Below are 17,760 nucleotides of genomic sequence, written 5' to 3'. Positions count from 1 at the left end.
CATACTTTGAGCAGAGTGCTCAAGGGCTGTCTCAAGCAGAATGGCTTTGATGTCCCCATCCCATGTGGCTTAAGCTACATCTATTTAAAGGACAAGCAATTCCATATGGGTGGCTGCAGGGGAAAGAGATGGGGGCGTGTCTGCCTGCCTGTGAGCCAGAAGGACAGCCATTGCACGTGGACCCTCCCCTCTGTTACAGGCAATGCACCCACCATACCAGGAACCAAGGCTAGCCCTGCCAACACTCCCAATAACCCCTAGACAAGGTTAACCCTGAAACACTGATTCTGGGCTGACACAGGCCGTATAAACCTCGAGTTGCAGGCTCAGGGTTCTTTGCTACTAATTAGGAAAGGATACTGCTTAATCAATGTTTCAGAATTTTATCCCCAGGTTTCCATTAGATTTTAATTATGTTTATTTTTCCTTTCATGAATAAAACACTTCCAGACATTTTCAAAGATACCGAGGACTTGGAAACATCAAGAGGGGCAAGAGTGGGCTCCTCAGAAGTATCTTGGAATTCATTGTTGTAAATACCTTAATGGAAAACAGATAAAGTCTAGAAACTCCAGGAAGTTAAAAAAGCTGGTCCTGATATGTGGTGTCTTTCATATGCAAAGGAACCCTAGGTATATGGAAGAGGGGCACCTCACAGCCTACAACCCTCCCTCACTTTCTGCCCAACCCCCACACAAGCCAGGCCCTGTCTAAAGCCAAAGGAACAGCCAAGGACGTGGTGTAGGCAGGGAACCTGGAGGTCCCAGTGCCAGGGTGTGACACTGCCAGGCCCAGCTACCTTGAATGAGCAGGCCTGAGAGGATCTGGGCGAGGCGAGGGGCTGCATGTCTTTCGTGAAAACCCGCCAGCCGTGCTGGCTCTTACCTTCACAAATTCTGTCCAATCGCTGTCGCTTGACTCTGTGCTTATCCACAAGGGCCATTCTTTATCGAACTTTGCAACTCTCTGATTCAAAAGGCAAAGCAGTCCGCTAAGAACTTAGGGGAACTCGCAGGAGTCTGCGTGCATTGCGCCACTATGAACCCTGAAACAAGGAGAAAAGAATCCTTAACTCTCTGGAGACCTCCAGGACACAAGGTCATTCACGACTTCCTGCCACTTTCTAAGAGGGTCCTGCTGCTGCTCTGGCACGTGCTGCTTGCTCTCTTCCCAAAACACGGGAGCCTCCACAAACTCCGGTTTTCTACCTGGGATCCGTCAGAAAGCAAGCCGGCAGAAAGGACACTGGCCGCACGCGTTGCTGAAAACAGCAAACGGCAGTCAGTGCACTGGCTTCTCGGCTATGGACACCAATTACAGACGGACCAACCTCAATTATTACTGCAACTCCGAGGCCAGAGACCAAGAGACAGCTGGCTGGATCTGCCATTTATTTCTTTGCACCTCAGAAGTGCTACACCACCAAGGAGACAGTCTCATAGACAGCTCTGGAACACTGTCCTACGATAATCACATGGGAGTGCCCACGCACCCCAGTGACTGGCTCTCTCTAGGCCTCCGCTGGGCAGTTTTCAAAAGTGCTTCCTTTCCACGGTGGACTTGCAGGGACCAGGCACCAAAAACACAACATAGTGCAGCGCAGCACAGCGCAACACAAACTCCCTGTGTAAAAACGGGCTTGCCCGTGCCATCTTCTAGAACCTTCCTGCCTTAAATGCAGAGGGGGATGTAGATGGCTGGCCCTGCATTTATTTAATCCCACATTCCTGGACTGGTAGTTCTGGTTAAGCAGCAGCTGCTGAACTTTCTAAGCATTCCCTGATGAGTCAGGATCAGGAGAGGAAGAGCCTGAACCACATCTGCCCTGATCCAAAGTACCCCCTCTTTAAGTACCAGCTCATAAATTGCAAGCCAGGCACTCCTGAGTTTTCTCCTTCAGAACTGTGGTCTGTCAGTCACTGCGAGAATAGCAGGGACCCATTCTCTGGTCTCCCATTCTTCGTGGCAAAATTTCAAAACCAGTGTTGTTCTAACTCTAACAGCAACACACACACACACACACACACACACACACACACACACACACACACACACACACACACCCCTGTTCTCGGCTATCAGGCGAATCATGCAGAGAAAGGAGAGGTAGAAAAATAAGGCTCAAGGGTTAAAAGTGGAAACTCTGGTGTGCACGGGCATCGTGGCCTCTATCAAAGGTGCAGGCACAGGTCTGCGTAGTAACATGTAGCAAGTTTTTGGTAATTAATGGCTAATTTCCCAGCAATGTGGCTGGTAAGGCATCCTAAAGAGTTATAGCAATAATCGCATGAATTTGATGGAGAGGGGGAGATGGGAAAAACAGTTTCTAGCCATATAATGACCACAGTATCCAAAGGACATGAGACTCCTTCTAACACAAAAAGCAGCCAGTCACCACATGGACACACTTACAGAACTCCTGCTGTCGTTGTTGGGCTCTTCCATAAAGGCAGCCGTGTGTGAGCAAGCCCCTAACTCCAGGAAAATGGAGATGGGACAGAAAGACCTATGAACATCAGCCACAAAAGCACAGAAAAGTGACCCAAGCCCACATGCACATCAGAGAGTCGGAGCTAGCCCTTTTACCTTGCTGAGGCTGAGGCTCTGATGTCCACACTAGAGTGTGGCACCTTCTGGTAAAAACACAACCCTCATTATCTACCCCATCCAAAGGCCCAGTTAATATTTGTGAAGTGCTATGGAGATGAAAACTGCCAGCATTATGATCGGCGGCAAGATGGGCTGTGCACCCTCCTCCTCCTGTGAGGCGTAATCATTCTTTTTGCTTCCCTTTGAATTTTAATTTGTATAATTAGACGGCTTCTTGAAAAATTGATAAGCAGAATCTTGATCATGCAATCAGAGATCAGCCAACAGCTTACACAAATGTCTGTGTCTTACTACTGTGACTGATTGCCCTGCCTAGCTTTTCTGGGGCTCTTCTGAGGGGTCGGTCCAGTGCAGACCCTGAACGGAGGTACCCACCCACCACATCAGCAGCGAATGTAGACTTGTGGACCAGCTAGTTTAGGTGTTGCCCAGACCGGGGGGCAGTGATAACACATAGCTACCACCCCCTCTTACAATACTTCTGCTTAAAAAAAAAAAAGTATGAAATAGACATTTTTCTTCTTTTCCCTTCCAAGAAGCAAGCTATTTATGAAGACTAACACAGCCACTGCACAAACGTCAGACACAAGATATGCCTTATAATGGAGCTATGCACGGTGGCCTCTGGCGCGTGTCCATACCAGTAATGCCCACCCTGCACCAGATATACTGGCACTGGGCTCCCAGGCATCAATCACAGACAGCCCTCTTGGGTTTGCTAGGAAAATCAAGCTTGCCCTTCCTTTATTGTAAGTCAGTCCTCACATCCAAGTCATAATCCTCCAGGCAAAGGAATCTGTAATAGTCATCTATTGATATCATTAGTCAAAATGTTCAACAAAAATGCAAAAGTACATAAGAAAGAAAAAAAGAGGAAGTGCTATGGTTCTAGACTTTCTTTGCTGAAATCACAACTTGAATCACAGCAGGAAGAAACCCAGAGGTGGGCTGGAGTTCCAGAGCCCAGCTACAGAATGACCTGATGCAGGCTGTCCTGGAGACTTGGGCTCCTTGCTTGTGGAGCAGGAAAGGCATTCCTTGTATGTCACCATGTCTAAGACAGACAGGAAATTTTCTAGGAACTGCTCTGGCCAGCCTTGGGTTTGGTCTTGACACTTTCTACAAAGTGCCAATGGCACACCAGGCCTAAGGCAGGGAGCAAAAGCCAGTAAAGTTCAAAGTCAAGAGGAAGTGAGGCTGGGCGGGGAGGCAGGTGGACCTCTGTGAGTTCGAGACCCGCCTGGTCTGCAGCGTGAGTTCCAGGACAGCTAAGGCTGTTACACAGAGAAATCCTGTGCGTGTGTGCTTGTGTAGTGTCTTTTCATTCATGGATGAGGAGGCAGCATGAAGCCCAACCTCACAGGAGGGAACGGAAGGAATACCAGGCCAACCCAGAGATAGAAACCTCCTGAAAACTGTATGTGATCAAAATGAAATTTAACGCGTAGTAGTTTTCCCACAACACTAAGGTGTTGTCTTCCACAGCTTCAGTTACTCCTGTTCTATTGAGGTCTAAAAATTATCACAGTTAAAATCACTACGTTTCAAACTGTGCATGGCTCTGAGCAGCATGAGAAAACCCTAGGCCACCCTGCAACATCCAGCTAGGGCTGGAGCCATCCTGCTGTCTAGTGGGTCCACACTGTATCTGCCACCTGACCACTAGTTTACTCAGTAACTAGCTTTTGATAGCCAGTTGATCCTTGCAGTGCTGAAATCCAGATGTTCCAGTAACGGTTTTGCTTAACGCCAAAGCAAAGCCCAAAGTCCCTCCTCTGAGCAGGAAGGGGAACGCTGATGCTTCTACAGGTGTGTATGCATAAGGGGGAAATGTTCTATAATAAGATCTGGCATTCTCTACTCATCAGGCATCTACTGCTGGTCCTGAGACACACCAACCCTGGAAGAAGGGGTTAACAATATGGGTAAGTCAAAGAGATGTTTAGGTAAGAAAGCTCGCATGGGACACTGCTTCATGGCAGTGTCGAAGAGATTCGAGAAAAGGACAAAAATGAAAGACTGGCCCATTTAAAAATGACCTACGCTGACATTAAACTGAAAGAAAACCATCCAGGATTAAAGGCAAAAGAAACCACTTGTCCAACAGAGTCTAAGTTTGGGCAGATAAGCACTTTCCACCAATTGTCACCAACAGCTACCTCCTGGCCAAACCAAACCACCATGCAATTGTAGCACAAAAATCCCAGCCTCACAAATCTGTTTCAATTGAAAGGGGCTCTGTGTCTCCATTCCAGTTCAGACACTACAAAGACCAGACGGAGCAAGTCAACTGAGGAGCAAGTGCGCATCTCCAACACTGTCTCTCCAGACGAAAATGCTTCTAGAACCCATTTAACACCACGGACAGCTTCCCTTCTTTTAAGGGAATCTACTTACTCATCATGTTCACACAGAAAGATCAAGTTTTGCAACAGTTTAAAGGATTAATACCACTGTAGTTAAATGGACACACCTCCTTGTTAATCACAAACCAGGTGCTGATTTCAAACCTCAGTGCTGTGGCGAGCTAATGCACATAGAAAAGGGTCCATACACCCAGAAAGCAGCATCAGGGCGCGTGGTCGTGCACCTTCTTCCACAGCTGGGACCCTCCTTTCCGAGGCTTTCTTGTATACAGAACCCAGGTGAGGCACAACAAGGACCTTGCACCATCGAGGAAAAGAAGACCCCCGTTGTTGTGAGGCATGGGTGAGGGCTTAGGGCCTCTGTGATGCTCCTTGTTTAGACCCAGAAAAAGGAAGCCAATGGTACTCATACCTTAACAAAGCCATTCCATGGTTTTCAGGAGCCAAGCACAACCAAAGACTGATAACAAAACTACCAAGTTTGCAAAGAAAGTACCAATCAGTTTCTAAATGATTCCTACGGACAGAACGCGTGTGCGCCCCCTAAATCCTCTCATGTTCCTCACCAGGTACCAGGTACTTGAGTTGAGCCTCCTGAGCTCCCGTAGCCTGGAATGATTGGTAGTGGTCAGAGAGGACTGTCACTCCCTGAGCACCCAGTAGATTCTGCTAATGTCCCCCCTTCCTTCCTTTTTCTGGTGTAGGTTAGGGGGTGGGAAGAGAAAGCCTCCCTTTCCCAGAGTCCCCCATTCAGGCCCTGGAGATAACTAACTTAAGAGGGTCCTTTCTGAGACACAAACACAGCTTCACGCTGAGTCCCAGGGACAGGATAGTCCACCATCCAGTAAGAACAAAGGAGATTCTTTTCTCCGGGAAGCCCAATGCTGGGTGACTGGGTCCCACTCTAGTCACCTACCCTCAATTGGTCAGAGACCCATCCTCGACCCTCAAAGCAAAAGCACCTGGAATGTACACACAGGCTGCTGTGGGCCAGCCACAGCCTCTTTCCAATCTGGGTAGCTCCAGAATGTATAAGAGTTGGAGATTTATAAACGTTAACGTTACCTTTTATCACCTTTGACTTGCCTGTCCCCAGGCCAACCACTACAATTCCATACTAGAAAAATAAAGACAAAAATCTCATACCATGTGATCCTATCGAGTCAACCAGACTAATCCAGATTGTAAAGATAACATATATTGTCAATAATTTAGGCCAGGTCTGCCAGATTCTGCCACTGGCAGAGTTTCATAGAATTTGGAGGGTACTCGCTGGTGACAGAGGGCTGGCCTCTAGTAACTTTTATGTGGCCTTGGGTTTGAGCTGTGGCAACAGACTTACTGTACCATGGAGAATCCACCAGGCCAAAGGCTGTCCCAGTCAAGGGAGGTGATTAACTAACTTTAAAGCCCTGATTTTCCTGGGATAAGCAAGTGGTGCAGTACTGCTCTGAGCTGGGATTCTAGGTCCATATATTTCCCAGTGCTCAATGCAAGCCCCAAGAACTCTAAATATTTTCATTTGCTAAAAGTGATAACCAAGGCACGAGGATTTGGGCAGGAAGAACTTCCAATGTTCCTAATTGGTTGTTTTATTTTGGTCACATTGGGAATCCACTCGTGAGCCTTCACATTCTACAGAAACTCTCTAGAATTTTCACACATTTAATTTAAAAGTCCTCCAAACATGCCTTGAAAATAAATATTTTAGTTAATAATAGAGGCAGAATAGAAGGGATAAAAGCAAACAAGCAAACGTCCACTCAAATTAAGAGGCACAGAAACGATGGTGTGTGCTCCGGCGGCTTAGTCTGGGGAGTCTCTGACTGGTCCCCGCCCCAGAGTGGGATGCGTGCTCCTTAGCCCAGGAGCCTGGCTAAGCAATGTAATGGCATCAGCAATCTCACATTCTACGGGACAGAATAGCTGTCCCTGGTGACAGTGCAAGAGACGGTTCAGAATGTTTTCATCTGAACAAGCAGAGGATGCTACCATCAAGACAAAGAATCCACAATCTCTGAAGTTCTGACAGAATATCTGCAGAGGGGTCACCATACAGCTGCGGGGTGGGGACGGAGGTTCAGTACCACAAAGATCACTGAGGGCAGAGCTCACAGCCTGTGACAAAAATGAAACACAGTATAATCTCCTGGGTCCAGTGCTGTGTGCAGGCAACGGGTAGATGGCCACCAGCATCCTAGACGCAGGAGTTGGACCACAGTGAGACTCGGTAGGCCATGTATCTTTGAGAATAGTATGGAGATTACAGACTACACACAAGAGGCTACTCACTAAATTACAACACATTAGACAACAGTTATATATTAAAATATATTGTGAACACAAGTCATTATAATCAAACAAATACCTAGGCTTATTGTTAAACTTGGACTATTTTTCTATGGAAAAATTACTAGTTCCAGCCTGGTCTACAGAGTTCCAGGACAGGCTCCAAAGCTACACAGAGAAACCCTGTCTCAAAAAATACACACACACACACACACACACACACACACACACACAAACCCCAAAACAAAACTCACAAAAAAAACCCCTTAAAATATCTGGATTACTTTATTTTAAACATATCTGACTCTTGATTTTGTTTTGACCACACAGAGGCCCGTCTCCTCTGTGGATTGTCTGCCCAATCGTCACTTGAGAGCCCAGCGGCTTACCTCTTGACATGTGAGGTCCAAAACACATGCCCTAGTACCTGCTGTCACAAAAGCAATGAAAAACAAGACATGTTCCCACCCCACTCCTGCCCCGTGGCCAACCTGTCTTGTTAGGAGCAAAATCAGCCTAGGAGAAGCATGGTCCCAGCAATGGGGCTCTTCAGCCAGCAGAGGGCACTGCTCACCCTGCCTGGCCATCCCAGGCTGCAAAGACTGGGTAGCTTTGCCTGGGTCTCAATGTAGACTCCATGAGAACCCAGAGAAAAGACTGTCAGCTACCCTGGAAGGAAAGGCCTGAGCACTGCATGTCTCTGGAAGCAAGAGAGACGCAAGGTATCTGGCCTCCCTTCTGGCCATGAATGCTAGCAAAGAAGAAAATGCCAAGCCCTCCCCCCATGATCTTAACCTCCACTAGGAGCCAGGGTCCCCCTTTCAAAGCTCAGGCTGAGGAGCAGTGGGGTTCTTCACCCAGGGTGTGGGGTTTGGGCCCACAGAGAGGCATGGGCTGCCTTATGGGGTGATTTTCCATTATGCTTGCAGTTCTCATCCAAAGATATACGAACCACGGTAATGGCTGATGGGAACTTGACAGTGACAGGATTTATAAGAGAGAATAGTGGAGGTGTGAGGCTATGCAGTTCTGCTAAAGCCTGATAGGAGTTTCCATCAAACTGAAACTGGGGGTGGGGGCGGGTGGGGGTGGGGTGGCGGAGGGTGTATACAATTGAGCAATTGTTCCTTGACCCTAAGGTCCCTTTGTTGTAAGACTTCAGAGTAGGTGCCCATCCCCCCAATAGTATACGCAAAGTGGGGGAAGGAAAAGTAAAGAGGACTTCCCTGTAGGGGTGGTTGTCTGTGCTTCACCCCTGAAGCACTGCTAGGTACCTGCCCCCTCCCAGGTGTGGCTGAGGGGAGACCCCTTAAGACCTGAAATGCATATGTGCTCACTCTCTTGACTACCCTGTGGTCTTGGATGCTGGTACGGCAGACCAAGGTGGAGTTCTCCAGAGAACCCGTTGGACTGCGCTTCACCTCTCCTGGATCCCGAAACCAACTCCCCTTTGCTTGTAATCAGACAGACTCTGTGGAATTGCCCCAAACTGCCACTTTACTTCCCATTTTAAAATAATCATATTTTATTAGTTTATTTTGGGGAGGGACATATACACTGGGCATGTGTTGAAGTGAAAGAACAACTTTTGGGAGTTGGGTTCTCTTCCTCCAACCATTTGGGCCTTGGGTTTAAACTCCAGATGTCATGCTTGGTGGCAAGTACCTTTAGGCACTAAACCACCTCACTGGCCTAGATTTCCCTATAGGGAGGGATGACACTAGCAGAGTCTCCACCTGCCTGCCCACCAGCCTAGCCCACCAGCTTTTCCAGTAGGGAGCCCCAAGTGATGCAGGGGAGAAGGGGTTGCTTAACCCAATGATGTTACAGGAGGGACACCATGCCTCACCTAACCCCATACTCTCCACAGGACAACCCCCCCCAAAAAAAAAGGGGAACCAAGGGGCACAATTTCAATCATGAAGGAGCACTCTTGAATTTGTAATTGTCCTGCCTTGCTGTGGGACGTCTTCCTGTAAGCTGAGTATGTGTTGCTCTGATTGGTTGACAAATAAAGCTTCATTGGCCTATGGCAAGGCATAGAAATCCCTCCCCTTCGTTGCCCAGCCTCCTGTCTGCCTGGTAGCCATGTCACTCTAGTCAAAGGCTCCTGCCCTCTCCGGTTGCCTTCCCAAGTTTCACCCAGGGCAGGGCCCATAGCCTTGTGTGGCTCGCAGAGTCCAATAGCTGCCTGAAATCCCAAGGCCGGAGGAGAATCAAGTCTCTGCCTCAGAGGACAGGAAGGAGCAAAGAAATGTTAGACTGGGCTACAGGCTGACATCCCAGGGGACCTGTGGGTGAGCATCTCAGAAGGTACCCTGTGAGGGGATGGACGGCAAAGAGAGCGGCCCTCACTCATTCCTACCACCCGGCTCTAGACGGTGGTGGGGAAATCTCAGGTTGTAGGAGGACGAACGGAAATCAAGCAGGGAAGCAGACACACAGCCTTGCTTTTGGGCAGCAGGGCACTAGCCAGATGCTGCATCATGCCAGCAGAGGATCTGCCTCCTCTTGGGGGGTTCCAGGGACAAGGACTTACTGATCTATCCAGCTCCTTTTAAAAAAAACTATAGAGATTCAAACCACTGTTGCTGGACCACCATTTAAGAGATCTGTACAGCGGGATGGCGAATTTGCACAACAAAGCCCTGCGTGTCCAAGAATTTACAAACAAAACTTTATTAAAAAGAATACTGTGGCTCCTGATCCCTTGGGGATTCCCCACCCCCAGCCTGGCATCCACATCCTTTTGCAATCTCTGCTCATACCTAGCACACGAATCAGGCTGGCGTATCACTCCAGACATCAGATGAAAGACAACTGTGGTTTCAGGCATCGCCAGGCTCTTGCTGGCATTCTTAGAGGGTCACCAGCAATCATCTCCTGTCCTACGGAGAGGCCTGAGCTATGGACCATCAGTGAGGAACCATGGTCAATATCCAGATTGCAGTAGCATGGGAGAGAACACCCTAGCCACAGGCACCCAGTTAAGCGGGGCAGATTCTGACCCCAGGAAATGAAGACCAGGCTTTGTGGCTTAAATCTCTACATTCTGAGGTAATTTGTCACACAGCAATAGATAAGTATCAGAGCCCTTTACGCAGCCCATCAAATTTACTATGGTCACTGATGGAGTGCAGTTCAACAGAAGAGACAAAGCCACGGATCCATTTGTAATGCATGACACCAAGCGCCAAGCACCTACAGGCTGCAGGACACTAACAAACCTACCAAAGGCTGTAAATCCCAGCTGCCTGTACTGATGTGAGGTCTGTGATATATCCACTCTGTGAACTCCCGGGGTAAACTCTACTCTGCTCACATCAGCAATACCCAGCGGCCCCAAGAGTGGAACATTACCCCAGACACTTTAAATAAATTTCAGGGCTCCCCTCCACATGTACTAAGGCACCCTGGGGTCTCCACACTGACTCCATGCACACTCATAAATCTGGGGGATGATTAGACAGATCTATCAGAGCATGAGCCCCACATTAACAATGTATCTCCCAGGCCACCCTCTGCATGGTAATTCACTGGGTAAACAAGGCCCTCTGGATTCCTTGGAAGTGGTCCTTGAACCAAGGGTGAGCTCCTAGAGTCATTGAAGACACAGGTAAACACTCAAGGTTGCAGTCACAAACATGGCCATTCTTGTGATGGGAAACCCCAGGTGTGAGGCTAGATATGCTGAAGGCCTGCCTGAAACCCAGGATGAACAGGAGTTACATGTGCCAAGTAACACAACCCCGGGCTTCAATGCCTGCGGGGTCTTTCATGACTTTTTGGAGGCATGGCACCCCTGAAGCCTGCCCCCTCTTACAAGTCATCAAATCCAACAACTTCCTTCTGACCCCACCTCTCCCAGGAACAGCTCTGCAGAAGGTTACTGTTGAGAAGCCTGGAAGCAATCGAGGGAGTGAGAACCAGCCCCAGGGACCAGCGACTTCCCGTGGAGCCCCAGCCTGTGGCTTAGAACCACTCAAAGGCCGTGCTCTCTAGAACCCGCTGGACGGGTTTGAAAAGGCATTAGACAGAAAGACAAAGAAGTCCATGGGGACACAGACCTGATGTGAGCAGGAGCTTTGAAGGACAGGGCTGTCTCGCTGCCAGTGGCTGGAGCGCTTTACACAGGCAAGCATTACTTTTACAAGTTAGTGTGTAGAGATGGTCCAAGTGTGGTTCGGGGTACTCAGTCACACACTTGTAGCAGCAGCCCACACACATCATGATAACGATCCTCACATCTAAGGCATCCGTGGCACACAGAAGACTGTCTGGGTCATCACTTTGCTAGCTGAGCCCCCCAAATCAAGTGCTTGCAAAGCACAGGCACCCCAACCCCACCCCAGAAGTCCTAAGAGTAGGCTAGTGACTTTAAGTAAGTTGGAGAGACCACCTCACGGTTCATTTTACAGAAAGGCTGACAAGCAACTCTGTTTTCTAGAGTTCTGACACAATGAGAGGTACTAGCCAAACTAACTCCTGTGGACTCAGGACCTCTAGGCTGGTCACTCTCGGATCCTGTAGGAACCACGTGATATAGCCACAAGGGGCCCCGGATCCCAGGCCACACCCCCCCCCCCCCCCCTACATTGAGTTTCGGGAGGTTTCCTCCTGGCCCTTATTATACTGTGTGCCACTCTGCAGTCTATCCTGCTGTGGAAAACACCGGTATCCCTCTATCCAGCTTGGGGAATGGAACGCTAGGGGACATGGGACAGAAGCATCGCTGCTAATTCACAAGGCAAGGGCACTCGGGAAGGGTTAAATGGACTTTAGGACGAAAATGGCCTCAATACAATTTGATGAGGTCAGCGAGTATGGAGCCCTAACGACAGCTGTAAGGAAAACCATCTGGCGGTGTCAAAAGGTCGGCAGGAAGTGAGTGGGGTTTACACGGCTCCGATTGGCTGGACCGATACTCCTGGAAAGAGACACACATGGCTTAACTTAGCCCTAGAGGGCCAACAAAACCCCTTTCAATTGTCCTCTGACCAGCCCCGCCTCTGGGGTCCCCTGTCTGGGACCCTGAGAGGCAAACAATCTTTGTTTGCCCACAGAGAACCCGTGTAGTCTTTGGGGTGTGGTGACTGGAAGGTGTGCCCTCCCTTTGAGGCCCCAGAATCTCTGGCTTCATTCTGCCCTAGAACGTGGTTGGGTCACTCCACTAGCACATGTTTCAATAAATCCATCCCCATGAAAACCAAAACAAGAGGTTCCTTTGGAATAACAGGAAGTGCTGGTACACAGCATGCCTTAAAACAGGGCTCATTTCATCTGCTGACAAAGCTGTGGCCTCGGAGCCCGCTTACCTCCCGGTGCTCTTTCTTGTAGGAACCCAGGCTAGCCCCCCAGGCTCAGGGGGCCCGGTCTTTGTTACAATCAATCCTGGCCCTTCTTGTTTCCTGTCCACAAGCCCCAAAACAGCCTCATGGAAGTCAGGCCAGCCCCACAGCAGGGATCAGGTCTGGTGCTTTCCATAAACTGTGAGGCTTGCTTGCCTCCTTCCCATCACATTTGATGAGACCCACAGGCCTTCTGTTATCACTGACTGACTGTTCTCTCTGGATTCTTAGGGTTTTTTCATAAGGCCCAGCTGAGAAAAACACAGATCTCAACTGGGCAGTGGTAGCACACACCTTTAATCCCAGCACTCGGGAGGCAGAAGCTGGAGGATCTCTGTGAGTTCGAGGCCAGCCTGGTCTACAGAGTGAGTTCCAGGACATTCAAGGCTACACAGAGAAACCCTGTCTTGGGGTGGGATGGGGGGGAGGGGGGAGGGAAGCAGGGTACACCTGAAAGGCTGTGCAGGAAGAAGACAGGAAAGGCGTCTATTCTCCCCAAGGGTACTCGCTTTAAGGGATGCGGGCACTAAGGAACTCCCAATGAAAGAGATTCTTCCACTGACGGCCTGAACACCTCCCATACAAAGATGGGTCCTGTGCAGCACTTTGCATGCAGTCCTGCCTGCGGCCCGACTGCCTGATCCTCTCAAGCAGGCATGCACTCCATTTATGCAGTTCTGGGATCAAACCCAGGGTTCAGTGCATGCAAGGCAAGCGCACTGCCATCTGAGCTACGATGCCAGGCCTGTTGTCTTCTTAAAGGGACAGTGCATACTTTCAGCATGTAAAAAACCGAGACGCATATACACAGAATCGACTGGACCAAACTAGACTCTGGTATGTTTCTTTACCATCAAGAAAGGAATGAGGTCTCCTACACAGAGGTCACAGTGTGACCTATCTGGGGATAAGACACTTTGTTCTTGAATCAAAGGCATTGAATCAAAAAGGACTGAGGTAGGTGGGTGGGTGGGTGGGTGGGTGGATGGATGGATGGATGGATGGATGGACGGACGGACAAAGCACTCACAACACCAGATTTTGCCAGTTAGTGCCAAACAGTGGTGGGTTCCCCTGCTGGCTTATACAGGAGGGCAGCTACAGAAAGCTTCACCAAGGGTAACGTAATTTCCTATCAGGCAAGTGGAATATTGTTTCTAGGAGTGTAGAGGGGGAGAGAACAGGCCATAGGACGTAAGTCACAGCACTTGCAGGCATTTATTCTGATTCACACCTATCTCCCTGGACCCATAGGAAGAAGCAGCTAGGCCAGACGCCATCACACCCTTCCCTACTGGAAGGTCCACAATCTTGGCTTTACATTCAACCATGACCTTGGGAGCAAATGTCTAGGGGAGTTGAAGCACTGGGGTGGGTAGTGGCTCACAGGTGCCTTGTAAGCTTTTTTTGTCTGAGCTCACAAGCGGACAGGAAAGAGTGTGTATTGGGGAGCTTGTGTAGGGTTTTGGGCTCACCTTGGGGACTTCACAGTTCCGTGATGAGTACACCTCTTAAGCAAGGCCCACTGCCCCGTCCTGGGATCACCTCACCCAGGGGAGTCAAGGCCTACTCTCTGGAACTAGCAGGTGGGTGGATGGGAACCTAAGTCATTCTGAGTGAACAATAGAGACTGTGAACATATGTGGCTATGCAGCAGATCCATACAAGCATTCCCCACAGCACTTATTTTAAGGCAAAAGGTGCTATTTTTACCCTCCACAGAAAGACTGCCAAGGAAATCCACACAGAAAAACAAAGGCTGCAGCCTCTCCTGCTACTTCACTTCACACTTCCACTGAACAACTCACCACGCCACACTACCCGCTCCTTTGTCTCGGGGACGATGACGTTCACAAACAAGTCGCGGGGCATTGAAATCTAAGAAAAGAACCAAGGCAATTGGTGTTTTAAATGAAAACACCAATTCTCGCCCTGTCCATCGTGAGACGCCGCCTGCGATGTTTGATGCCGAGCACGTGACAAACGTGTTACTAGATCAAGCGCCTGTGCTTACTGAGGCTTCGGCAGGGGACGGTCTAGAGCCTCCACCTCACCTCTGCCTACTGGACAGATACTTCCATGGGAGAGACGCTCGAGTACCATGTGGGCAGACCACGATCAGGAAGGGACAGGAAGCTGCAAGGAGAGGTCTTAAGAGTGCTGTTAGTTTTACAGAGTCACACAAACCCCCACCTTCCCACAGGAGACAGAAAGCTCGGTCCAGGACTCATCTACCCAAGGAAAACAAAGGGAAGAAGGGCACGAAGTATGACATCTGCCTGTGCATGATTTATGCTGTTCTGGAATCTTCTAGCTGGCCCAGGAGGTATGCCTGAGGGCACCTCACAGCCAGCCTCAGTTAGACCCTGGCCTTGCCATGCTGGCCGCTGACTGGATTCCTGCAGAGGCAAACAGCCCTGGTATGTACTATTTTATTTGCACTCAAAACATTCTTCCTGGAGCCAACCCAACTGAGCACACTGTTCTCAGCTAAGGCCTTGGCGGTATCTGGGAATGTTTTGGGGAATCTTAACAGTTCGCTATAGCAAACCTCTCTTTCTCTGCTGTAAAAAAAGGCTCCCTGGTGGCTCAGGAGCGGAACTGCGCCCCCTGGTGGAGCAGCTGGCAACAAGCACAGGCTCAGGGGCACTCCCTGGGGGCAGAGTGAGTGATTTCTCACCCCTGGCTCATTCAAAAGCCAAGCTGCTCCTCAAGCCTAAGAGCCTGAGGACAACAGGTGTGGTGATAAGAACATTCCAGAGCCCAGAGTCCTGGGCTCATTCAGTCTCTAGAAACTTCAGACGGGGTGTTGTTATCCTTTTCACAATGGCGGAACATGCTCAGATATAGGGCCTAGGGGTGGAAGTTGGGGTAGGGACCCTGAACCTAGGAGATCTGGCTGTGTCTATGCTCCAGGCTTAACAGGACCCAGACTTCTGTACCCCGAGTTCTAGAGAACTAGAAAGAGGGGTTCCCTGAACTGAGGGGTGAGGAGGTACACAGGTGCTCAACAAGACTCATACTGTGTTATTTATTTAACCAAAGGAGGCCGTCCTTGTCTTTTAATAATTCACAATGCAAAAGAGCGGCTGTAGTGAGTCGATGTAAAAGATTTGCTTCAAAACAATCTGGCAGGGCAGGAGGAGTTGTTACATGGAGTGGGCCCGTGGTATGTTTGAATGCTTCCAGGAATAAGCAAAATTGACCATCTATGGGCTGGGGAGACGGATCCGTTGCTGAAGTACCTGCCTTGTAAGGACGACCAATACTTGGATTCCCAGAAGAGCCAGGTGTGGTGGCATGCCCTGGCAATCCCAGGGCAACCTGTGGATTCCCGGGTCAGCCAGCCGACCAGCCTAGCCTGCTTGGTAAGTTTCAGGCCAATGAGAAACCTTATCTCAGGGGTGGGGGTGGGGGGTGGGGTGCCTAAGGGCGGTGCTTGAGGGACAAAACCTGAAAGGGTAAGTGTCCTTTAGGCTCAACAGATATTCATGAGCGAACATGAGCGCTCGCGCTCGCACTCGCGCGCTCTCTCTCTCTCTCCTCCCCCCTCCCACCCCCACGCCACTCCTGCCTCTCTCAAAATTAAATCACCCATCTGTGAAATGGGGAGAGTGTCATTACTTTGGGCAACTGCTAGGAAGACCCTGGGAACAGGCACAACCCTCTTCATACAGTGGAGCTTCTAATGGCGTGAGCTAAGTGCTCTGGTGGGCTACGTGCATGCCGAGGTTCAGGAAAAAGCTCACTGAGCACCAAGGTTCCTGCTGGGCCTCTGGAAAGCCGGCAGAGCACAGATCACCTTTCTGGACCAGTCCTCTCTCTGCAGAGCACACTCAGCCCCCTCCAGCAATGCCCTGGGGAGCAGTGCTCAGTGTCAGACAGCTGTGCAGACAGACCTTGGCTGCACAATAACCACCGGCCCCAGCCAGAAAGCCCCACCAGCTAACAGCCACACTGTCCTCTACACAAAGCTTGATGGAAAGGTAAAAACAGTTATTCTGGGCACATCTCACTGAAGAAATCTGGACAATGTTTATCTGCGAGCCACAGGGGTACACATGTGACACAAGGTCTATCATGTCCCAAAGAGTGGTGAACATATATTCATTCACTGCCTCTGCTCTTACCATGGAGCATACCACCTAGGAGGCCACCATAACGCAGCAATCCATAGGACATCCCTTACACAGAAGAACTTCTCAGTTCTCAATAAGCACAAAGATGAGACAAATTTCACGCCTTTTGGCTTTTGCCCAGTAGGAAAAAAATTAATTGCCACACACAATCACTGATTCTCACCAAATGAAGCTATACACTGTATCAACTCATGGAAATCACAACTCAACAGTAGAGCTTTAACTACGTCACCTGAAATACTACGGTGTTTTCTGTGGTGACAGCTTCACGGGGAATGTAAAGTTTTGTGAATGCACTCATGTAGGTAGGACAATCGTCCTAAGTAAACAAAGACAGCCAATGGCTAGGGCTTGTTTGTGGGTTTGTCACAGGATTCTCAAAGCTAGATTCCTCTCAGAGCCTTCTCTGGCAAAACCCCCAAGGGTGGGAGACCCATGGGGATCATTTGCAAGAGCCACTGGTCATTTCCCAGATGGCTCCATCACCCGGCACAGGGACGCTGCCCTCGGGTGACTCAATTCCTCAGCCCCGAACTGAAACCCAGTTCCTTTCACTGCGATAGCTTGTTTTATTTCCTGCGAGGGCAATGAATTTATAAACACCTCACACAGCTCCACAGATGTTTAAACAGAGAGGAACTCAGAAGGGGCAGAGGCCATCTTTATTTTACTAGATGTACCTGTTGGAGAGTAGGAGCATCACTCATTTCCTGGGCTATTTCCGTCTACGCAGCCCCCTGTCCCGTGCCTGTGAAGGGGTGAGAGGGCCATCTTTTTCTAATGTGAACAAGGCCAAGTAAGTATGAGCGCCCGCGTTCCATTCCCCTCCCCAATTCCCAGTTGTTGTGAAAGCCTAGGAGGGTGTAAGACTCCCTGGTAGGTGGTCAGATAAGGAGAGGGGGCCTGTGAATCGCCAAGATAGCCAGCCAAGATAGCCAGCCTCTGATGGGCTCAACAAGTCCAAGGCCGCAGCGGTCCATGTCCCACACAGGTGCAAACCAATCCATC

General features: G+C 49.6%; 1 protein-coding gene across 5 annotated transcripts in view; it reads right to left on the bottom strand.

Moving 5' to 3' along the window:
• Ctbp2 (C-terminal binding protein 2) overlaps window positions 1-17,760 on the bottom strand; it is a 139,454-nt gene that overhangs the window by 41,603 nt on the left and 80,091 nt on the right. For 4 of the 5 annotated variants that reach the window (XM_059265271.1, XM_059265264.1, XM_059265278.1 and 1 more), the window contains one exon: window positions 886-1,045. The exons of the other annotated variant lie outside the window; for it this stretch is intronic. In XM_059265271.1, coding sequence (XP_059121254.1) covers window positions 886-943 — 58 coding nt within the window. In that variant the 5' untranslated portion in view covers window positions 944-1,045. The remainder of the gene's footprint in view (window positions 1-885; window positions 1,046-17,760) is intronic. 5 annotated transcript variants of the gene reach the window in all.

This window comes from Peromyscus eremicus, chromosome 1 (assembly GCF_949786415.1).
Source record: "Peromyscus eremicus chromosome 1, PerEre_H2_v1, whole genome shotgun sequence".
Classification (NCBI taxonomy): Eukaryota; Metazoa; Chordata; class Mammalia; order Rodentia; family Cricetidae; genus Peromyscus; species Peromyscus eremicus.
Note: the sequence above shows the minus strand (reverse complement) of the source record. Positions and strands in the feature narration are given on the sequence as shown.